Source organism: Budorcas taxicolor, chromosome 19, assembly GCF_023091745.1.
Source record: "Budorcas taxicolor isolate Tak-1 chromosome 19, Takin1.1, whole genome shotgun sequence".
Taxonomy (NCBI): domain Eukaryota; kingdom Metazoa; phylum Chordata; class Mammalia; order Artiodactyla; family Bovidae; genus Budorcas; species Budorcas taxicolor.
In genome coordinates this window covers 17,329,557-17,353,918 of record NC_068928.1, presented here as the reverse complement: position 1 = coordinate 17,353,918, position 24,362 = coordinate 17,329,557, and the positions used below count along the sequence as shown (strand labels likewise).

Sequence of the window (24,362 nt, the reverse complement as noted above, 5' to 3'; positions counted from 1 at the left end):
GATTCCATTTTTTAAAGTATTCGCTTACAAAGCCTAGTGAAATTTATTGCACTGATTAATATATCATCAATGTGGTCTTGACTGGTTTAGAAACTGCTCATCATTTTGTTTGGAGCTGTATGGAATCTCTCTTAGGTATCAGCTATTTACGTTTTTTTTTTTTCCAGGTACAATTTTTAAATAAAGATAATTACAAAAGATGTTAAGTCATTCTTTATTGATGAACACTAGTTCTCTATCCCAGTGGATACATTTTAACTTCATTCTAGGTCTTGTCTTTGTTTCTGTTTCACTGACATACTTGCTTTTATATGGGCATATTACTGAAATAACCTTCCATCACTACTTAAAAGTGACCCTACAACCTTAACTCCTCATGAATGAAAGTACACTTTTAAGTGGAGCAGGGGAAACTGCTCTGCTATGGTAAATAAAGAAAAGTGTTTATAAACTATGGTCAGATATGCTCTTAAAAGGCCAGTAAATGTAAACATGCCTTACTTTACTGTACCAACTGGGCTTAGAAATTAACTCTTAAAACAAACTAAAATTTAGTTCTCAGCTAGCTACTCTCCTGAGATTCTAAGGAAATCCTAAAAACTTACTTATATCCTTGTCCTTGTCATATTAGGTTGCAAAGTCAGAATCACAATTGGGGCTGTATCACTAATAAGAAAGATACCTCTTTTGATGTGGCAATCGAGCCCAGTTACAATGAAAGAAGAAAGCCCATGTAGGGTAGTCTAGTCCAAATTCTCTTTTCTACCAGCACAGCTTCCTTTTTCTCTACCCGTAAGACTGAAGACTGAGATGTATATACAGAGTGTGACTGTCCTGTAAATAAATACTGAGTTTCAAACTAGCAACTTCGGATTTTTTTTTTTTTCCTTGATGTGGACCATTAAAAAAATCTTTATTGCCTTTGTTACAATACTGCTTCTGTTTTATATCTTGGTTTTGAGGTCAGGAGGCATGTAAGATCTTAGCTCCCCGACCAGGATCAAACCCACATCTCCTGCACTGGAAGGTAGAGTCTTAACCACTAGACTTCCAGGGAAGTCCCAAAGTAGCAACTTTAGAAAGTTGCTCTTTTTCTCTTCAGAAAGTCCACACCACATAAGAAAGTCATGTTGCTTTATAGCCAACTTTCTAAAAAAAACCAAAAACCCATGCATTTACTCCTTAATATTTACTAAGTAAAGAGCATGTACCAGACACTCTACTGAATGCTGGGTCAGCACACACTAGCTTCATCACTCATCTTGCGGTGAGCAGAGAACGACGTGGTATGAAACCCTTTTAGAAAATGAATCCTATTCGGAACTTCTAATAGCAAGGTTCTGGTTGTCACAGAGTTGGGCAGCATGCCTCTGCCTCCCAGAGCCCCCTTTCAGTCTAGGGAAAGAGGACACAGTGTAGAAAAGATGCTTCTACAGTAGAAAGAGCAAGAAACCTGTGCATACTTGAACAAGACAAACTCCCAGGAGACTATTACATCTTTGCTGAGCGCACGTCACACGGAAGGCAGCAGCTGCAGACTGGGATGACCTTAGCACTCTTTCGATCAAAAAGGAATACGGAAATAGAAGGATATAAATGAAAGCACAGAGAGGACCTCCCTGGTGGTTCAGTCATTAAGAATCTGCCCGCCAGTGCAGGAGACACAGGTTCGATCCCTGGTCCGGGAGGATTCCACATGCCTTGGAGCAACCAGGTCCATATGCCACAACTACTGAGCCTGTGCTTCACAACGAGAGCAGCCACTGCGATGAGAAGCCTGCGCGCCACACCTGGAGAGGAGCCCCCTCTCGCCACAACTAGAGAAAACCTGGGCGCAGCAACAAAGTCCTCGTGCATCCCCAAATGAATAAATAAAATTTAAAAGTAAAGATAACTCAAGTTATTAAAAACTAAAAGCACAGAGATCTGCAGTAAGAGAATCAAAGTAGTTTAACCATCAATAAGTGCCCAATGCCTATCAGAGTGTAGGCCTAACCTAGTCCAGTCTGTATAGAAAATGAGGCTCCAGCGAGAACCTTCCCCCGTGGTTGGACGGCCCTTACCTTTCGATCTCTGCTCTCTGACTGGGGTTGGTGATGGCCGCAATGTACTGCATGATGTACTTACTGGCTTCTGTTTTACCGGCTCCGCTTTCCCCTAGGGGGAAAATTCAAAAATTAAAAAAAAAATTGGAGTATCATTGCTTTACAAGGTTCTGTTAGTTTCTACTGTACAGCAAAGTGAATCAGCTACATGGACACATATATCCTCTCTCTTTTAGATTTCCTTCCCCTTTAGCTCACCACAGAGCACTGAGCAGAGTTGCCCTGTGCTGTACAGAAGATTCTCATTGGTTATCTATTTTAGTCACAGTAGTATATACATGTCAATCCTGATCTTCCATCCATCACACCCCCTTTATCCCCTTGGTATCCATACATTTGTAAAGTTTTTAAAAATATATTTATTTTTATTTATTTGACTGTGCCATGTCTTAGTTGCAGCATGTGGGATTTAGTCCCCTGAAGGGTCTGAACCCAAGCCCCCTGCATTGGGAGCATGGAGTCTTAGCCATTGGACCACTCCAAGGGATGTCACCACTTGTCAAGTTTTGATGTAATTCATTTGAAATCTTTTATGTTTTCTTTTTTTGAGTTATTTCATTCAATCTTGATATGGGATTGGTTCTAATGGATCTGAACATGGTAAAAAAAAATTAAAACTATTGTAGAAGCAAAATAACAGATTACAGATCAAGACTTACTTAGCAAAAAATATCAGGGGATAAAATGTGGCACAGTAATTCCTTAAAGTCTTAGTACTTGGCGGTGACTGAAGTCCAGTGGAAAAGAAACAAGAAAAGTGACAAACAGTGGCTACAGTGAAATTCATGTAACTGTTTGCTATAGCAGAGTTTTTAAAAAAACATTTTAATGGGGATGAAAGTTTCCTTAATTATAGCAATTTTAGTGAAAAACAAAAGCAGCAAGCTCCAAACATATGGTGTCACAGAAAAAGCATGAAAACTCACATAAGGAGGGGAGAAGGGATAAGTTTATAATTATCTGCCCAGATTTTTAAATGTTTATCCCTTGTGACCCAAAATTCCACGTGCAGAAATGTATACTCTAGAAATACTAAAAATACAAATATAATCAAATGATAATCTTCAAAGGTTTTAAGGCTGTTTCTGCAGGCTATTCTATGTATAATCGCTAAAATCTGAAAGTAAGATGCCCACTAGTAGAGCATTGGGTAAATAAATTATGATTCAACTATTCAACGTCATCCTACACAATTGTTAGAGACTGTACTACTTCTATAGGTTTTCTTGTGAAAAGATATCCACTATACATTGTTAAATGGAAAAACAAGTTATGTAATAGCAGTGTTAACATAATTCTATATTTATAATTAATATACATGCATGACTATATGTATTTGCACACACAGAGAAAATGTATAAAAGGAGAAGTGCTTTTGGGACTTCTCTGGAGATCCATTGGTTAAAGACTCTACTCTTTCAATGCAAGAGGCATGGGTTTGATCCCCGGTCAGGGAACTAAGATCCCACATGCTGTGCGGTATGGCAAAAAAAAAAAAAAAAAAAGGATAAACACTGTATTGTTCACAGGTGTTACTGTGAGGATTTGGGGCAGAACCAAGGATTAGAGAGAAAGAGACTTCCTGCTTTCACTTTAAACATTTATAAAACTGCTTCCCTCCTGCCCCCTTTCTACAATCAGGCAATATTGCCTTCAAATTTTGTTTTAATAAAGGCCGTCCCAGAATATAACTCTGCCATCTACGGGGTCGCACAGAGTTGAACACGACTGAAGCGACTTAGCAGCAGCAGCAACACTAAGTTGCCTCGCTTCTCTGACCCTCGATACTCTCATCCGTGAAGTAGAAACACGACTGTCCTACGTTCCGATCAGAGAATGAATAAAGATCGCAGCAGGGTTTTAAAGCATAAAAGCCACTCATGTGCGTAGGAGGTGTTATGAGCCTCGAGAGGAAGTCCCACAGTTTGGGAGAGGCCACCCCGGGCCAGCGGGCAGGTATTTTCTTGCTTCCAACTCACTCATACGATTCCTTGAAGCACTCGGTTTTACACAGAGAGCTCGGCTCCTGTTCTTGGGCACCCAGGGTCTGGCACCTGTTTATCCTCCCGCAGGCTTCTATAGCTCCAGCCCCCAACTCTGAGCCCATTTCCAGCCCCCATGCCTCTGTAGGTCCCGTGACTCCAGCTCCATCCTGTTCACCAGTCTGACTTGGACTTCATTCTTCCTTTTTGATGGGAACTTAGGATGTCATTCTCCTGGTTTCATTCTCTGATTATCTAAAATAAACTTTGTTACATTTTTATGCAGTAGCTCTATGCATTTGAGATGAGAGGACGAATTTCCCATGTCAGCTCAGTCTACAAAATTGACCAGAAGTCCTTCCAAACGTAATATATAATGTGTAAATGAACTGAGACGAGTGGATGGTCAGAAATGACAGAGATCATCTGGCATTTAATGTTGGGTACATTTCTTTCTCCGATAAAATTACTTAAGCTTTTAACTTCAAAGAATCTCTAGTTAATCATTTGGACATTTGAGAACCCAAATAAATTAAATACATGTTGACACTGGAAGCACAGGGGTCTCCTTAAATACCTGATATCACAATGCACGTGTCTTTGGATCGCCTCTTCATAGCCTTGTAAGCAGCATCAGCAATGGCAAAAAGGTGCGGGGGTCTCTCGTACAGCTCACGCCCTTTGTACTGCTCGATCGTGTCTCTCCCGTAAATGTTCAGCGACTTGTAGGGATTCACAGAGACAACGACTTCCCCAATGAATGTGTAGATGCGTCCTTTTTCAAATCTGCACACAAGAGGGAGAAAGGAAGACATGGCTGTGGTTACTACTGTTGTTTAGTCACTAAGTTGTGTTCGACTCTTTGCCACCCCGTGGACTGCAGCCCGCCAGGCTCCTCTGTCCATGGGATTTCCCAGGCAAGAATACTTGAGTGAGTTACCATTTCCTTCTTCAGGGAACCTTCCTTACCTGGGACCGAACCCGCGTCTCCTGCAGTGGCAGGCGGATTCTTTACCACTGAGCCACCAGGGAAGCCCAGGTATGGTTAAGCAGAAATGCTATTTCTTTCCTACAAGTCTCTTATTTCCAAGAAAACCCAAATATCCCAGGAGCAACTTGAGAACCGACACTTTACGATTCTGAGTTTACTTTTGGAGTTAATGCTTGAGGCTGTGTCCCTGTGGCTGCTGCTGGTAGAAAAGACCAGTAGGGGTTATCAGCCAAGAGAAAAAGAAGAATTTAATACCGGAGGCTGAGAAAACCACTACAATATTTGAAAGTAATTAGCCTCCAATTAAATAAATTTATATATTAAAAAAGTAATACCGGAGGCTGGAGATTTTCTAATTTCTAAAATACAAAGGAGTAAGAAGGAGAAAGAAATAACAATGGCTAGGATAATATGAGAGCTCTAGGAGGAAAAGATACAGAAGTTACGCAGGTATTGAAACCCATTTAGCCAGATTTTCAATTGTAAAGAAAATTGTCCAAATATACTTATTTCTTCTCCCTCTTGAAACCCCACAAAAATGTTAGTAAAGGAATAAAAACAGTAACATCCATACCAGGGAGAACAACAGAGGAGACGTTTCTGGCATAAATAAAACCCACTTAAAAAAATCCACAGTGCAGATATATACTTATTTATTTGATCACTCCACTTTCTTCCTGCTATCATGAGCAATACTGTAGAAAATACTCTTGGCACATAATCTTACAAATCAGTGCTTTCATTTCTGTGAAACGGATCTCCAGGAAAAGGATAGCAGATTAAAAAGTATGTCTATTTTAAAAAGTATAACACGATCCCACCACTCACACATATAAGAGGCTAAAAATCCACTCTGTATATGTATGTGACCGGTACATAACTGCGTGTGTGGACTTCAGTCATGTCCAACTGTGTGTGATCCTATGGACTGTACCCAGCCAGGCTCCTCTGTCCATGGGATTCTCCAGGCAAGAATACTGGTGTGGGTTGCCATGCCCTCCTCCAGGGGATCGGCCCAACCCAGGGATCAAACCCATGTCTCTTATGTCTCCTGCATTGGCAGGCGAGTTCTTTACCACTAGCACCACCTGGGAAGCCCATATATAACTGTACATAAATATATTTTGTAAATGATTACATGAGCATGGAAAAATATGGAAGGCTGCATCATGTTATGTCTTACGTATTTTTAAACACATATAGTAGGGTGATGAGGAGGAAGGCCACGTGGGCAGCTAGAAGAAAGCCAGAGGAACTAAGAAAAGAAAAAAGAGTAAAAAACCCCCCAGCACACATGATATGACTCCAACTGTGCAAAATTATGCGTCTATATGTGCAGAGAAAAAAATTCAACATAAAATTTAGAAAACCCGTATATATTTACCACTGACACATTAATTCATACTTATAAACACATATAAAGCCAATACCTTATGGACATTTCTACACAAGTGGCTGGCACAACATACTCCACCTGCCGAGAGGCTCATACAGACAGAGCTCATGTCCAAGAGCTGGAAGAAGGGAGTGCCAGCATGGGAGGATGCTGGTCCACAGTGGCTGGGTCTCTGCGCACTCCTGCTGTCGACTGAGTGCAGCAAGGCAATAACTAAAGCCTAACGAGAGACCAGAGGGCAAGACCCTTAAACTCCCTTTGCACTGGAATGAAGGCTGTCGGCTATAATTAGGAGTGGAAACAAACACGCTGATAATGTCAGCAATAAATTAATACCACGATTTTTATCAAGCAATTGGTGTATGCTTAAATGAGAGTTATTGGCAACTTTAAGGTTTTCTGTGCCTTCTTCTCCTGTGGTTTTCCTATGCATTCTTCCCATTGTTGGACAGAAAGTTTCTGTGGTAGCTAAACGCATCAACCCCGGAGTCCTTGATACCTGGGTCCAAAGGTTCACATCGCAAATTTAAGAGCCGAGAGACTGTGAAAGCTGCTTAACCTCCACAAGTTTTAGCTCCTTCACCTATAAAATGGTGATAATTATATCCTTCCTTCCCTCCAGCACTGAGTAAGTACTTTAAAAAGAAAAGGCAATTAATCTTATGCATCCAATTATGTTCCACATGAAGGAGATTTTTAATAAATGCTTTTATTTTATTAACATTGCTACCAGAAGCACAGCCATCCCCCCACGTGAGGAATTAATGCAGTGATCATAATCTGATTCCCTGCCTCAGCTGTCAATCAACATAAGTCACAAGGAACATGTCCACATAACTCATACTCAAAGACCCACAAAAGCAAGGAGCAGCTAAGATTCACCGCTCAAGCCTTTCTGGTTTAACCTGTATGTTTGAAGGACACACTCAACAGCTTTCTTCAAAGATAAGAACTCAAAGGACAAAATTCTTTAGTTTAAAAAACACCATCCAAACAGAAAAAACAGAGAGAAGGAGGAGGATGTTAGGAAAAAAATATTACCTCATGAGTCTGGAACTCTGTGACTAAGAGAGAGCAAATAACATATGAGATTAGAATGTTGTTCTAAGATTCCAGGTCTGTCCAACCCTGTACTTCCTCTGAAATTCCATTTTATTTCAAACAGAATGTCTTGTTTATTAAAACTTGAGAGCATCTTTGTAAAACACAATATATAAAACTTCCAATGCTAGCTATGAAGTTGAAGACAGTGGCTAAGGCTGAACAAGATACGACGTGAAACAGAACACTTCAGGAAGCGCTTGGTGATGAATGATGAAACTTTCAATTTGGCCAGGTATTAAAACCACCACTAGATGGTGCCAACACACGCCTTAACACCAACCCAAGAGCTCCACTTGTTTTGGAGAGCCGCAGGGTATGAAGTCGGCCAGCACTTAAGGTAATCCTCACCACCCTGGTTGTCTCCAGGAGGAAAGGCAGTAATTATCCTCGATGACACATGCCTGACACCATCTCTTTCGAGAGACCAAGGAAGGCATTTCTACGATCTCTGTGTGCAAACCTTTGATGATAAACTTTTATCATTCATTCTATCTGAAATATTTCACGTTTCAGAAATTTTACAGTTCATTATTCAAATAACAACTTTGTGCCAGGCGCTGGACCTGACTCTGGGGATTAAAAAAGGAATAAAGAACAGGGAGGGAGGGAGTGAGTGAGTGAAAGTCGCTCAGTTGTGTCCCACTTTGTGGCCCCATGGGTATAGTCCATGGAATTCTCTAGGCCAGAATACTGGAGTGTGCCTTTCCCTCCTCCAAGGGATCTTCCCAACCCAGGGATCGAACCCAGGTCCCCCGCATTGCAGGCAGATTCTTTACCAGCTGAGCCACAAGGGAAGCCTGAAGAACAGGGAGGTATTGTAAATAAATAATAATGATAGAGTGTGAAAATTAAGATACTAAAAGCATGTACCATGGTGGCAAAGGTGATCACAACGAACGCCTTTTGATATGGAACCCTGAAGGGTAATATACAAACCACAGCAGGGCACACGTGTGTTCTGGCCTCCATGATTCTCTCCATTTGACTCTCCCAACTCCTTGCAACACTTCCAGCCCACCCACCCAGCCCCTGTCACTCTTGCTGTCACACTAATGAGCTATTTACAGTCCCCAGGGCCACCAGGCCTGCATGGTGTGTCCATGGGGTCCATTCCGCCTAAATACCTTTCTCCACCTGTCTCTTTCCATCGTATGCTTAGAGATTCCTACTCCTTCAAAAGTCCTAGCATCAGCTCCTGTAGGAAGCCATTCATGGTACCCTATCTCCGACTCTAGGACTATATGGTCTTTGCTCTGTTCACATTTTTTCCCCCTTTGAAACTTCCCAAATAGTGAAAACAGCTTAACGGCAATTGATTTTTAAAACAGTTATTAAAAGGAATTTATTTAAAATATTTATCGAGCGGGCCAGATATTTTCACTGCCTTGTGAATGAAACAAAGAGGTACTAAGCTTCTGAATCAGTGAATAGCAACGGAGACGATACCACGGTTATGTCTTGCACATGGATTCCGAAACACTTAAACAAATATGACCGACCTAGATAGCATATTCAAAAGCAGAGACATTACTTTGCCAACTAAGGTCCGTCTAGTCAAGGCTATGGCTTTTCCTGTGGTCATGTATGGATGTGAGAGTTGGACTGTGAAGAAGGCTGAGCACCGAAGAATTGGCGCTTTTGAACTGCGGTGTTGGAGAAGACTCTTGAGAGTCCCTTGGACTGCAAGGAGATCCAACCAGTCCATTCTGAAGGAGATCAACCTTGGGATTTCTTTGGAAGGAATGATGCTAAAGCTGAAGCTCCAGTACTTTGGACACCTCATGAGAAGAGTTGACTCATTGGAAAAGACTCTGATGCTGGGAGAGATTGGGGGCAGGAGGAGAAGGGGACGACCCAGGATGAGATGGCTGGATGGCATCACGGACTCGATGGATGTGAGTCTGAGTGAACTCCAGGAGATGGTGATGGACAGGGAGGCCTGGTGTGCTGCGATTCATGGGGTCGCAAATAGTTGGACACGACTGAGCAACTGAACTGAACTGAACTGAGACTTCTTTAAACATTTTTTTTTTTTAAAGAAAAACATGGCCTTGTTAATTTGCATGTGCTTGTACAAAAGATCACCTACAACAAGAAGTCAAGATGTACGTAGCTCTCTCAGATCTGACACGGACAGACTGTGTGCACACCATCACTGGGGTGGGGAACTCCCACAGAACACCACTAACGATAATGAGGTGCTCACCATGAACATGAACCTAGGCAAGAAGACAGACCATGTGGCAAGATTAGAAGTATGGGAAGGAGGCTGGCCGAACCAGAGCAGACTTGCATCAGGCCACGTCAGAGAGCAACAGAAAAAGCAGGAGGGAGTCAGATTTGATACGATATGATAGGGTTTTCTTTTTTTAAAAAAAATTGAGATATAATTGACATACAACATTATATTTGTTTCAGGTGTACAACATAAGGGTTCAATATTTGTATATACTGTGAAACAGTCACCATAGTAAGTCTAGTTAAAATCTGTCCTTATCCATCGCTACTTTCTTGTGATGAGAATTTTTAAGATCTACTCTCTTAGCAACTTTCAAATATGCAACACAGTATCATTAGCAATAGTCACCATGCTGTCCATTATATTCCCATGACTTATTTATTTTATGACTTGAAGCTTGTACCTTTTGACTCCCTTCACCCATTTCTTATCCCCCACCCCAACCCCATCTCTGGCAATCACCAATCTGTTTTCTCTATCTATGAACTTGGGTTTTGTGTTTTTGTTTTTCTTTTTTTTTTTAAGAGTCCACATATACATGGGATAGCATGGTATTTGTTTTTTGTCTCTGACATTTCATTTAGCATAATGCCCTTATTTCACAAACGGCAAGAATTCCTTCTTCAGTATTCCATTGTACCACATCTTCATCCATTCATCCACTGATGGACATTCAGGTTATTTTCGGACACAAAAGGCTTTGAAACCTAGGTTGAGGAAATCTAAATTGAATGTGACTGAAAACAAGGAAAAAAGTGAAGACTCTTCTAGCTAAAGAGATCAATAAGGCAGGGTCTCAACGGAAGAAACAATAGCAGAAATGAAGGAAAGATGAATTCAAGTTGTTTTAAAGGGATAGTGGGTAGAATTTGAACATACATTGAGTATGAGAGACAAAAATATAGTTAACCTTTGAGATGGGTGGAAGAGAAACAGGAATTTATTTTGGATGATGAAATTCCAAAATGCACTCCCATGGACTTAAAAGCTCACCCACTAACAGAATTCAGGGTTACCCTTGATTGACTTCTTAAACTATTAATTATCATCAGGAGGAAAATCCTCTGTGCACTTAATAAAATAGGCACTTAGTCTACTGTGCACTTAATAAAATTTTTATTCATGAGTAAATACTATTTATTTCATGAGAACATACATTTTCAAATAGGTGATGCTTAACCACATCAACTGGCCTATTTTCTTTCCCTTTTCAATGCGAAGGAAATCTTAAATTGCTATAAATAATGTTCATACTTCTCAGGACAAGAGTTTACCTACAACTATACCTGCCATTTTTTTGTCTTCTATTACACCTTCAATTTGGGTTCCTCTCTAGCACTTCAGTAAACCTTGATCAACTTCCCAAAGTTAAGTGAAAGTGAAGTCGCTCAGTTGTGTCCAACTCTAGGCGACCCCATGAACTGTATAGCCTACCAGGCTCCTCTGTCCATGGGATTTTCCAGGCAAGAGTGCTGGAGTGGGTTGCCATTTCCTTTTCCAGGGGATCTTCCCAAACCAAGGATCAAACCCGGGTCTCCCACATTGCAGGCAGATGCTTTACTGTCTGGGCTACCAGGGAAGCCCTCCCAAAGTTAAGTCCCCAGTGAAACTGCTAAATCCACTGGCTGATTGTCCTCATCATACTGGCTTCTCAGAAGCATCTGACATGGACTCCTATTTCCCCCCTCCATTTCTTCCTGGCTTCTGTGCACTCTTGGGGTTTCATCCTCAATCTCCTTTGCTGGCTCCTCTTTCCTCACAATCTCTAATCACTCAAGTTCTCTAGGGCTGAATCCAGTATCAACTCCAAACACTACCTGAGGCAGGGGTCCCCCACCTCCGGGATCTAATGCCTGGTGATCTGAGATGGAGCTGATGTAATAATAATAGATATAAAGCATACAATAAATGTAATAGGCTTGAATCACCCTGAAAGCATACCCCAACTCCACTCCGTGGAAAAACTGTCTTCCACAAAACTGGTCCCTGGTGCCAAAAAGGTCGGGGGCTGCTGACCTAAGGCATGCCCATTTAAGGAGGCTGGAGTAATGATATCTTAGCTCTACTCTACCCTCTGAAAAATCAACAAGACAAAACCAAAAAAGAAAACTTTATCTAGGAGAAAACAGAAAACTAGCCACAACTCAGGAATACAATCTATGAAGAGAGGGTGCAAAGCACTGCAAAACGACCCTCATGGAAGGGGGCTGCCAAGAGTGAGCATGTGCTTCTACAAAGTCCAGGCATGGGAGCAAGTCCTCCAGAAACAGCTGTAGCTCTCGAATGGCCAAACCAACTTTTTTTTTTTTTGGCTGCACCACACAGCATGCAGAACCTTAGTTACCTGACCAGGGATCAAACCCACACCCCCTGCAGCAGAAGCACAGTCTTAACCACTAGACCACCAGGGAAGTCCCCAAACCAACAATCTTTTGATAAGCATGGCAGGTCTGGGGATGCAAGTGGCTGCAAAACAAGAGGTCCCATTTGACACTTCTGAAGAGCTACAAGGTGGAGATAAATAAAGACAGGAGTGGAAATTACGTTTTTGCAGGAAAAAAAAGGAGGTTGTCAGAATGGCGAGGAGAAAATGAAAAAGTAGGTCCAATTGCTCTGTGGCAGGTGATCTCCATAAATGAAAAGAGGCAATGCTAACTCGTCTCCCAGAAGTCTCACATGTATGTATGGGACCTGCTCGCTAGTCGGGCAAACTGCTTGCCATATCCGGGCAGAGCGTTGGTGAGAAAAGGTCTGGAAGTAATAGATTCCAAACTTGGAGATCTACAGATCCTTCTGCATGCTAACTTTCAGCAACTAACCAACTCAGAATGGAACATACCTATTCAAAGTTGGCAATAATCTGAATGAACCAAAAAAGAATGTCTGTATGTGCATAACTGAGTCACTTCACTGTACAGCAGAAATTGGTACAATACTATAAATCAACCATACTTAAATAAAAAAATAGATGAATAAAAAAGATAAAAGTGAATCAGAATGGCGCCCTTGTTCAGATGTTAAAAGGAAAAGAACTGGACAGACGAAAAGCAGATCAAGAATACCCGAGGAAAGTAAGAATTTGCCACAAAGGAGAAAAACTATGAAAAAAGTATTTCTGCATGAAAGCAAAGGGTGTAAAGAATATATAGCCCTATAAACCAGGAGATCAAAGAGAACATCATTTTTAAAAAGAGCTTTCATATTTAAAAATCATTTTTAAAGGAGATACACCAAAAGAGCTCAAGAAAAGAAAAACCCACAGAAAGGAAGGTCATATTAAAAGATATAAAAAGAGGAATGGGCAGTGCTGCAAAAAGCCAGGGACAAGAAGAAGAGGTGGAGACATGTAAGCAGAAGGAAACGGAAAAACAAAATTAAAGCAGAAAGAAGGAAACGAGAGAAGCAGGAGGTCCTGGAGGTGACATAATGGGCGTTCCTGAAGGGTTCTGTACATGATAATGGTGACATTTCAAAACAGCAATAATACTGATAATGAATGTCCACAGTGTTGGAAAACGAGCTAGCCACCTAGGGGGAAAAAAACAAACCCCTAAACAGATTATTAGTGTGATGGCTTGAGTTGTGTTCCCCCAGGAAGGTATGTTGAAGTCCTTAGCCCTGGTAGCTGGGAGGGTGACCTTATTTGGAAATGGGGCTTTTGCAGACGTGATCAAGATGAGGTCACTGGATGGGCCCTAATCCAGTGTGACTGCTGTCCTTCCAAGAAGAGGAAAATGCCTGTGAAGACAGATGGACAGGGAGGATGCCCCGTGAGGACAGAGACAGATGCAGCTTCAAGTCAAGGAACGCCACGGTCTGAGAGTCATCACCGGAAGCTAGGAGGAGGTGGGGAAGGACCTCTCCTCTACAGGCTTCAGAGAGAGCAAAGCCAGCTGACACCTTCATTTAGGACTTCCAGCCTTCAGGACTGTGAGAAAGTCACTGCCCACTGCTTTAAGACACTTTGCTTGTTGTAATTTGTTACAGCAACTCTAGGAAACTGGTGCAACTAGTTACACCAAAATAAGTTCCGTGAAAACATGTTTCAATTTCACTTTTCATTTAATGAAATGCAAATCAGTGGTACAATTTTTCACCTATAGATCAAGGGTTTTATAGTGAACAATGTTAGCAAGAATATGGAGTCACAGGGGAAGTGGGGGTGGGATGAATTAGGAGATTGGGATTGACACATACACACTACTATTAAACAGATAACAAACAAGAGTCAATCGTATCTCACAGGGAACTCTACTCTGTGCTCTGTGGTGACCTAAATGGGAAGGAAATCCAAAAAACAGGGGACATATATGCATAGCTGATTCACTGTGCTGTACAGCAGAAACGAATACAACATTGTAAAGCAACTATACTCCAATAAAAAAATTCTTTTAAAGAATATGGAGTCATAGATAACATTCCCATCACAGGTATCCTCTTACCTGGTCTGCCCCCATTTCAATCTCCATACAGCAGGAGGCATGATCTGAAAACATAAATCTAACTATTTACTCCTATCCTGGTGGCTCAGACGGTAAAGTGTCTGCCTACAATGCGGGAGAGCCGGGTTCAATCCCTGGGTCGGGAAGATCTCCTAAAGAAGGAAATGGCAAACCACTCCAGTACTCTTGCCTGGAAAATCCCATGGACGGAGGAGCCTGGTAGGCTACAGTCCATGGGGTTGCAAAGAGTTGGACACGACTGAGCGACTTAACTTTCACTTTTCATTTCTATCCTTAAATCTTTTCACTGGAAAACCTCAATGTCAGGTCAATCTGATATTGAGCTACTGGCTCATCTCATGCCAACTAGTTAGCCCTGGTCACTGTGGACTCTGGCTGAGAAGACAAGTTCTTTTCCCATCTAAACTGCTCACCCCCAGCATCCCGCGCTTGTTTGTTTCCTTTATAGTAATTTGCCACAAGCGGTTTCTTGTTTACATGCTTATTGTCTGTCTCCAGGGGAATACAGACCATATCTACCTTGATCACTGCTGTATCTTCAGCATGCAACATGGTCCTGGAATTTATATGGGGGTGGTTAAATATTTGATGAATGAAAAAATAAAGGAATGAACGCATGAGTTCCCTTAGCCCACGTCTACCTGCTCAGAAAGACTGAGGTCAGGAGGAGAAGGGGGCGACAGAGGATGAGATGGTTGAATGGCATCACCGACTCAATGGACATGAGGTTGAACAAGCTCCGGGAGTTGGTGATGGACAGGGAGGCCTGGCATGCTACAGTCCATGCAGTTGCAGAGTCAGACACGACTGAGCGACTGAACAACACTCTCTCAGAAAACGGTTTTGCATTCCACTTACAAGAAAATCCAGGCTATCAGGTATGCAAGGCGTTAAATCATCTGCCATCATTACCATTTTTCCTATTTAGATACTTAATTTCACTGAGTAAACTTCTCTTATTTCCTTGTGACTTTCCAAAACTGGGGGTAGGGTGGGGAGGGAGTATTAAATAAAGCAAGATGTCACCCTGGCTAAAAATGGGTCATATCCCCAGGATTCAACATAAAAAAGTCTTTCCCTTCACGTAGGAAACTTCGCAAAATTTAGATATAAAGGTCGGGAAGATCCCCTGGAGAAGGGAATGGCAACCCACTCCAGGATTCTTGCCTGGAGAATCCCATGGACAGAGGAGCCTGGAGGGCTACAGTCCATGGGGTTGCAAAGAGTTGGACACGACTGAGCGACTGACACTACTACTACTACCAGCAATTTTCATTCCAGGAAAATATAATTGAATGGTGCCTACTCCAATTAAGACAGGTTTTTCACTGGCAGAGAAGTTACAAAATATGTGGGGTTGACTTAGAATTGGAGAATTCAGTACAAACTTATGGCTTATGGGGGATAAACGGAGAATGATGTATAAACACACACATTTCCTAGTTCCATCTGCTGAGAGCACTTAGAAGCAATGACACCCAGATGTTGGCTTGTAAATATTATCCTTCTTAACTAAAAGGACCCAGGGTTCCTTGGAGAAAAACTGACTCCACAGCTTGTACAGGAAAACAGAAGATGAGCCTGGAATACCATGTTGTAACAGAAAGTAGGGACAGAAAATAGTGCTCAAGGAAGGAGAGGGAAAAGTTAAAAGGACAGAGGAGCCATCGGGTGAATGAACGGTTTCCTGATCAAATCTGGGACCACGTGCACTCTAAGATAAATAATGCCAGGAACATTATAATCCTTTGAATACATTAAGAATCTATGCATCCACATTAATATAAAAAAGGAATAAGGAAAAGCCTTTTAGAGTGGAAAGCCACTTAAGAAATATAGAAGGAAAGATGTGAGTTAGACAATGATCCGTGTATGCTAAGACGAGGAGTTGAAATTATGACAAGGAAGAAGATACTTACACGGACTCAAAGGATCTCCCCGCAAATCACTTCTTAATTACAAAAGAGAAAGACAATAATTTTACAATGGAGAAACCTTATAACCATCTCAAACCAACTAAGTAAAATTAACATCACCCAATATTGAAACAAACTATTAATAACATATGTGCCTGAGATGATCAGTTTGATGTGTCAAGTTGACTGGGCCATGGAGTGCCCAGATATTTGGTCAAACATTACTCTGGGTGTTGCCTTTTTGGTTAAGATTATACTATAATCAGGAGGCTGAGTAAAGCAGAGTGCCCTCCCCAACGTCTGAGCCTCATCCAGCCATCAAAGGCCTGACTAGAATTAAATGGGCAAGAAGGCATCTTTTCTGCTTGGCTGTCTTTGAGCTGAGACATAGGTCTCCTGCCTTTGTACACAGACTCAGACTAGAATTTACACCATTGGGTCTTTTGCTTGCCAACTGCAGGTGTTGGACTTCTAAGTGTCCATAACTGCATAAGCCAAAAATTTCTGTACACACACACTCACTCTCATTTTGTTGGTTCTGTTTCTCTGGGTAACCCAAACTAGTGATAGACTTTGGTACCAAGAGAGGCTCCAGAGGGACAGAATTTTGAGGATGAATTTTCTGAACTGACTCTGGGGGTTCTGGAATTGGGGCTATCTGAAACGATTAGATTTAAAGCCACTGTGACTCTATTCCGGTAGTAAAGAGAGCACCGACGGCCCAATGCATGATCTGACCACTGAGATACATCAATATCTCCATCGGATGCTCCAAATCAACCTTTGTAGGAAGCAAGGAGCTGGGTGATGAGCCATAATACTTTCAAATTCTTGGAAAAGTAAGAAGAATAGGATGTCAGCCGGAAGGTGCTAACATCCCTGGACAAAGCAGTGAATGAAAAGGAAGATCTTGTACCATGAAATGATGGGAAAGCTTCTGTGTGTGCCCTGGAGGAGAGCTGTGTCTCCCGTAGCCTTGGGGCTAAGGACCCAGAGAAATGCAGAGCCTCCTGGTAGGAGGCAGTGAGGACTCAACCATCACTTCTGTGGCATCTGCCAGAAACACACAACCCGAAGCTAATCAGGAGGAAACGGAAAACAACCCTAAATTGAAGGATAGTCTACAAAAGAAGCGGAAAACCTCACAGTCAAGAAAATAGACAAAGGCTGAATGATGAGAAGAGATTACAACAACTAAAGATGCAAGGCACACTCCTAGGAGGCTCCTTGTATTGAAGCAACTTGTATTCTTGCAACTTGTCTGTAAACCTGAAATTATATCAAAATTAAAAGTTGCGAATAAAAATCCAACTTTTAAACTTCCTTATATAGCAGGTTTAAGTTTTAATAATTTATTACTTTTGAATAGGCAATATAGACTCTTAGTAAAAGATTCAAAAGATATCAATGACTAGGTAGTGAAAGTATTTCTCTCATCAGAAGTAATCACTGTCACTAGTTTCCTGTGAATTCTCCTAGAAATAGCTTATGCATACAATCACATACGCATTCACATAGTTTTTTTTTTTTTAAACAAAGATGACTTTTTTCTCTCTAATTAAAAAAAACATGTATCTTGGCTATGGTTTTTTCATGTAAGTAAAAAGAGAAGGTCTCATCTTTTATGCCTCTGTAGTACTTCATTTCATGGGTAAATACACAATGAAATATTTAATCGGTTATTACCAATCATTTGTTACTATGAACAACGTAACTATAAAAACAGCTTATACTTCTTCGTGCATATGTGTATATATACTTGTAAAAGACATTCCTAGAATCAAAACTGCTAACTGAGAGGACTGTCTGCAATTTAAACTTCTGAAAGATTGCCAAATTATTCTCCAAAGAGGTTGTAGCAATTTACACGTTCATTTACAATCTGTGAGAGTTTCTGTTTTTCTGGGTGTGGGTTTTTCTCAACCAATGATGCTGGCCCGTTTCGAAAGGACAGCCTATACTGCAGTTTTATTTTCAAAGTACACAAAACTTTGACCCCTTTCTTTACTGGTGCACCAAACTTATGCAACACTAATTAGCTTACTGCCAACTGTCATAAGGCTCAGTTCACCTTCCCCAGTTCTTGGAGAGGAATCTCTCCCAAGGATGAAGGCATCTTGTCTCTGCTTCTGGCAAAATCATGGTCTCCCTGTGAGGCAGTCAATTTGCTTTATCCCCTTTGTTAGACAGTATCTTCCTGAGACAGGCAGGGACTATGCTGGAAAGATTACGATATGGAAAGTCACACAGCCCTGGAACCCTGGGTTTGAATCCTGCTCAGCTAGTTGCTGTCTGTGTGCAGTCATACACATGTGAGTAATTAATTAGTGCCACACACCAGGCACTATGCCAGGAGTCTGAGTTTCAAAGAAGAATAAGGCATGGTACTATTGCAGTAGAAGGTTTACACAGACAATGTCATGTAGTACAAATAAGGAAAGAGGGTTTAAAAATTACATACTCTTTTTTTTTATCATTCCCTTCTTGCTCCCATTTTCCCTCCTTCCTCTTTCTCTTTCTCTCTCACACACACACATGCTGTTTCAGAAAAAATCTAAGGCAATAATAACAAGAAAGAAAGGATGCTATGGAAGCTTAGAGAAAAGATACCTAGCCCAGCTCTAGGAGTGTGAAGGCTCAAAGAAGGCATCCTTAAAATTAAGCTACTTGACATTTAAGTTATTCATGTGACTGTACAACTTTCATATAGGTAGTTGTAGGCACCATTTGGGTTTACAGCGCCTTAAGAGTTTCTGAAATAGGATGCTCTCGTTTGATTTTTTATTAATACGCTGCAGCCTTGGAAGAGAAGGTTCAGGCAGTTTCGCCGCATCCCACCAGTGACTGCAGTGCACGGGTCTCCCTGGACCCTCAGAGCAGACAAAAGGGCACAGTAAGAATGTGCTCTCTGCAGACGTAGAGAACGGATGGTGGACACGTGGGGCGAGGGGTGGATGATGGGGTGAATTGGGAGATTGAGACTGACATACGTGCACTGCCATGTGTAAAACACAGCTGATGGGATCCTGCTGTATAGTGCGGGGAGCTCAGCTCGGCACTCTGTGATGACCTACACGGGTGGGGTCGGGTGGCAGGGAGGTTTAAGAGAGAGGACCTATGTATACCTATGTCTGATTCATGTTTGATGTATGGTAGAAACCAACACAATACTGTAGAGCAATCAGCCTCCAATTAGAAGGGAGGGGATATATGGGGCTGCCTTCGTGGCTCAGTGGTAAAGAATCTGCCTGCCAGTGCAGGAGGCGTGGGTTCAATCCCTGACTCCAGAAGATCCCCTGGAGAAGGAAATGGCAACTCACGCCAGTATTCTTGCCTGGGAAATCCCATAGACAGAGGAGCCTGGCAGGTACAGTCCATGGGGTCACAAAAGAGTTGGACAGAACTTCGTGACTAAACAACAATATTGGATTCACTTCGTTGTACAGCAGAAATAAACACATTATAAAGCAACTATACCCCAATTAAAACAACAAAAAGAAAATGCGCTCTGGAACCAGATGGCGATTTAGCACCAAGTAGCTCTACAAGTGGGAGAAGGCGATGGCACCCCACTCTACTACTCCTGCCTGGAAAATCCCACGGACGGAGGAGCCTGGTGGGCTGCAGTCCATGGGGTCACGAAGAGTCGGACAGGTCTTCACTTTCACTTTTCACTTTCATGCATTGAAGAAGGAAATGGCAACCCACTCCAGTATTCTTGCCTGGAGAATCCCAGGGACAGGGGAGCCTGGTGGGCTGCCGTCTATGGGGTCGCACAGTTGGACACGACTGAAGCGACTTAGCAGCAGCAGCAGCTCTACAATTATGTGCAAATGACCTTCTCTCTCCGCTAGAGACGTTCTTTCTTCATCTGAAAGGTGGGACGATGCTAGTATCTACCTCACAGGACTGTGATAAGAAATGAGACACTCCAGCCGTAGACCCCGAGACACACTGCTAACACATGGTAAGCTTGCAGAAGACCAGGTCCTATTTTTAGGACCGCCAGCCCTCCGAATGGCAGGAAGCGTCTTTTCCTGGCGCAGGTCCCGTTGCCCCACTCACTGCACCTGCGCTGAGCTGTTTATCCTCAGGCCAGGGTCACTTTTGTTAGAGGAATGGATCATGATCCAACTTGGCATCATGTCCGGAAATCATTCCAGGACAGACCCTTTTAAGCCAAAACCCCTCCATAAAATGTTTAGGCTTTTCGCAGGACAGAGGGAACTGGCTGGGGCCACTGGCCCCAGATTTGATAAGTAGTGGGTTGTGTTGCTAATTTCTAGTGCTAGAATAAGGCCTAGGATTGTAATTGCTAGGGCGGTGATTTTTAGGTAGTAGGGTATAGTTATTTGGGGAATTGTTGTTGGAGGGATGTTGTTGGAAATGATGAATCCTGCGAAAAGACTTCCGATTAGTAAGCGTTTAATTGAGTTAATTAGGGATGGGTTGTTTTCATTAATAGTAATAAGGGTTGGGAATCGGGGTTGTCCTAGGAGTGTGAAGAAAATAATACGGGTGCTGTAGATGGCTGTAAAGGAGGTGGCGATTAGTGTTATTAAGAGGGCTCAGGCGTTGGTATATGACGTGTTGGCGGATTCAATGATTAGGTCTTTGGAGTAGAATCCGGTGAGGAAAGGCATTCCTGTTAGTGCGAAGCTGCCGATAATGAGGGCTGTTGTGGTAAATGGTATGGTTTTAAATAGGCCTCCTATTTTTCGAATGTCTTGTTCATCATTTAGGCTATGGATAATGGAGCCGGAGCATAGAAATAATATGGCTTTGAAGAAAGCGTGGGTGCAGATGTGGAGAAATGCTAAGTGGGGTTGGTTAATTCCGATTGTTACTATCATGAGACCAAGTTGGCTGGATGTGGAGAAGGCGATAATTTTTTTGATGTCATTTTGGGTGAGGGCGCATATTGCTGTGAATAGTGTGGTGATGGCTCCTAGGCATAATATAATAGATTGGGCAAGTTCGTTGTTTTCTGTTAGTGGGTAAAAGCGGATTAGTAGAAAGATACCTGCTACTACTATAGTACTTGAGTGGAGTAATGCTGAGACGGGTGTCGGGCCCTCTATTGCGGAGGGCAGTCATGGGTGTAGGCTGAATTGTGCGGATTTTCCGGTTGCGGCTAGAATTAGTCCTATTAGAGGTAAATTTGAGTTGTTCGGTTCTAGTAAGAAGATTTGTGGGTAGTGGGTTTTTGTAGACTTCTTGAGTCCACCTCTTGGTTTTCTTCTCCAGAACAACATCTCGTCACATGAGCAACACAAGAGGTAGTCAGTTAGAAAGTGTGGTTGGGAGATGCCTGGCTGAATTACTCACTCATTCCCTCTTTCCTTTCCTCCTTCCTTCCTTCCTTCCCTCCCTCCCTCTCAGTGAAAATAATTTGCTTTTGATATATACCTTTTAAGGGCTTCCCTGGTGGCTCAGATGGTTAAGAATCTGCCTATAATATGGGAGACCTGGGTTCGATCCCTTGGTTGAGAAGATCCCCTGGAGAAGGGAATGGCTACCCACTCTAGTATTCTTGCCTGGAGAAGTCCATGGACAGAGGAGCCTGACGGGCTACAGTCGACGGGGTCCCAAAGAGGGGGACGTGACAAAATGACTAACACTTTGACTTTCATATACCTTTTAAGGTAATGACTGCTTTTTGGAAACACATTTCTATTATATGGTACGGCATGCCTTGTAGAGAAAGAGTCACTTCAAACGTTCTTATTGCTGTCTTTAAGTTTTTTTGCATTCATTCATTCAATACATCATTATTAGTGCCCGTGCTCCATGCTGGGAACTGTGCTGGGAACCACGCGGGGAGGAACGAAAAGACAGCGCCGTCTCCGCCCTACTGCACGCTAACGAGAAGGACAGCACTTGGCAAGGGCTCGGGGAAGGGGCAGGAGAACGTGCATTGCCCCGGTGGGAGGGGGAACATGTGCCTGCGAAGCGAGAGCAGGACCACACACGACCACCTCACAGCAGAGACAGCAAGGGGACAGTGACGTCAGGGCCGTGAGGGGAGAGGCTACAGTGTGCAAGCCTTGCAGGCACATTGTAAGGATCTGAGGATTTATCTCAAGGGCAGAACTGTAAGTACTGATCACATTTGCTTTTTTTGAAAGCCCCCTCTGATGGCAGTGTGGAAAGTAAGGAGGCTACAGCATTAGCTCCAGAAAGGGATGACCAGGGCTTTGATTGGAACAGAATAATGGAGAGATGGAGCAGTGGACAGGCTGGAAGAGCAGAAGCAGAACCGATGAGCCAGGATGACTTAGGCGGGATGTGGGAGGTGAGAAGGTCCGAGCCCAGAGAGGTCGGGCCTTCTCACATCCACAGCTGAGCAGGCCATGATTCTGCCCACGAGTGAGAACAGAGGAGGAAGAGAAGAATTTTACAGAGGTGACCGGGATTCTGACAGGCTAATTCCTGAGACATGGCCAAGGGAAGGTGTTCCTTTTCTTTCTCTCATAATCTAATTAAATCTGATCCCTTAGACACAAAGGGAATAACACAGAGTATTAAGAAAACAGAGAGGGCAGTCAGAAATCTTTACCTGGCATGGTGGTCAAACCGTCAGGGGACCACATGCACCACTGTCCAATTTAAAATCAAGAAGATATTAGAGACAGTAGATATGGGTTCTACTATAAAATTTTCACTATCTGAATTTGACCATGCCAAGTTACTCCATGATTCTACTTTCTTGGTGTAAGAAAATACTGGACACAGTCCAACACGCTCCTCCATAAAGGCTGTCTACTGAGGTCCCAGGCAATGTGGTTAAGAATAAGAACATGATGACTAGCTCCCAGTACGCTCTCTAAATCTCTTGCCTAGGAGAGACACTTTTTAACAAATATCACAACTCATGGACCTAGCAAAAGGGAACAGAACATTTTAAGGTATATTTCAACGAAAACAAGGTAAGTCCTGAGGCTATAAAACATGGTCTGTCAAATACAGCAGCCGGGGTGACAATCTGGAAGGGGACTTCTTTTCAGTTTGTGTTGCTTTCTCTGCTGGGGTGTCTGGAAGGGTTCAAATTTCAAATCGATCAACATCATGAGAAGGATCCTGCCCACTCACGGGGCACCCAGCCAACCAGCCTCTTTACAACGGAGGGTGTCTACTACTGCTGGTGTAGGCCATGTCCATGCTGGGTAGAGAATCACTACTAGGTTGGACATACTGTTGAAAATGAACCTGAACTGTTTCGGTTTTGATGCTGCAGAGGAAACTGTTCTTTCTATGAAATCATAAAAGGTCTGTAAGCTCACCAAACCCACATCATGGAATGCACAGCTTGATCATCGTCTGCCACCTTATACATTTATTTAAAAAAAATTTTTTTTTAATATATTTAAAAAATTTATTTGGCTGCACTGGGTCTTACAAAATTCTGTTGCAACGTGCAGAATCTTTAGTTGTACTATGGGAACTATTAGTTGCGGCATGTGGAAGATTCCCTAACCAGGGATCGAACCTGGGCCCACTGCACTGGGAATTCAGAGTCTTAGCCACTGGACCACCAGGGAATTCCCCCTCCCTATAGCTTTCCCATAGTATTTAAATATTTCATTGACTGATGTTCCTCAAATCCCAGTAGAGGAAATATAAAGACTGGTGAACGGAACCCACAGTAAAGTTAGGTAAAGGAAAGGAAGGGACTGTAAGAGTCTGCAGAAACTAGAGACTCTTGGGCCACGAGAACAGATATTTAAATATTCACACAATATTAGGAAAAACAAAAAGCAAAACAAACGAAAAACCCCTACAAGATGTTATATATTTTAAAATGTCAGCGTATGACTAAAATCACAATAGCATTATTTAGCCATAAGATTCAGAGTGCCTGATGACAGGCATGAAGGTCTAGACCAAAGATAAAAAGGAAACTGTCCTATGACACAATATTTTCTCTTCCAGTTGACAGGTAACAAATAGAAATTGTCCAACACAGGGCTCAACTCTTACATATTTATTCCTCTGCATCTGTTTTATTTATAAAACAGTTTTGATTTCAGTAACCATTTGACTACCTGGCACGACTAGATAAGTAGTTAACTGCATTTCACCTTGAGTAAGGAGTTAGCCTATTTATAAACATACTCTGCTCAGGAAAATGAATTGGAAAATCCTTTGATACAAATGCACAATCAT

At 42.3% G+C, this 24,362-nt stretch overlaps 1 protein-coding gene and 1 non-coding gene across 2 annotated transcripts in view; both read right to left on the bottom strand.

Moving 5' to 3' along the window:
- Positions 1–24,362, bottom strand: part of MYO1D (myosin ID) — a 359,595-nt gene that overhangs the window by 253,712 nt on the left and 81,521 nt on the right. Inside the window, exons 2-3 of the mRNA XM_052657133.1 lie at positions 4,665–4,873; positions 2,064–2,157 (exon numbers count right to left, since the gene is read on the bottom strand). Coding sequence (XP_052513093.1) covers positions 2,064–2,157; positions 4,665–4,873 — 303 coding nt within the window. The remainder of the gene's footprint in view (positions 1–2,063; positions 2,158–4,664; positions 4,874–24,362) is intronic.
- TRNAG-CCC (transfer RNA glycine (anticodon CCC)) lies at positions 23,665–23,737 on the bottom strand. Its single transcript has one exon. It is a non-coding gene; the product is annotated as a tRNA-Gly (tRNA).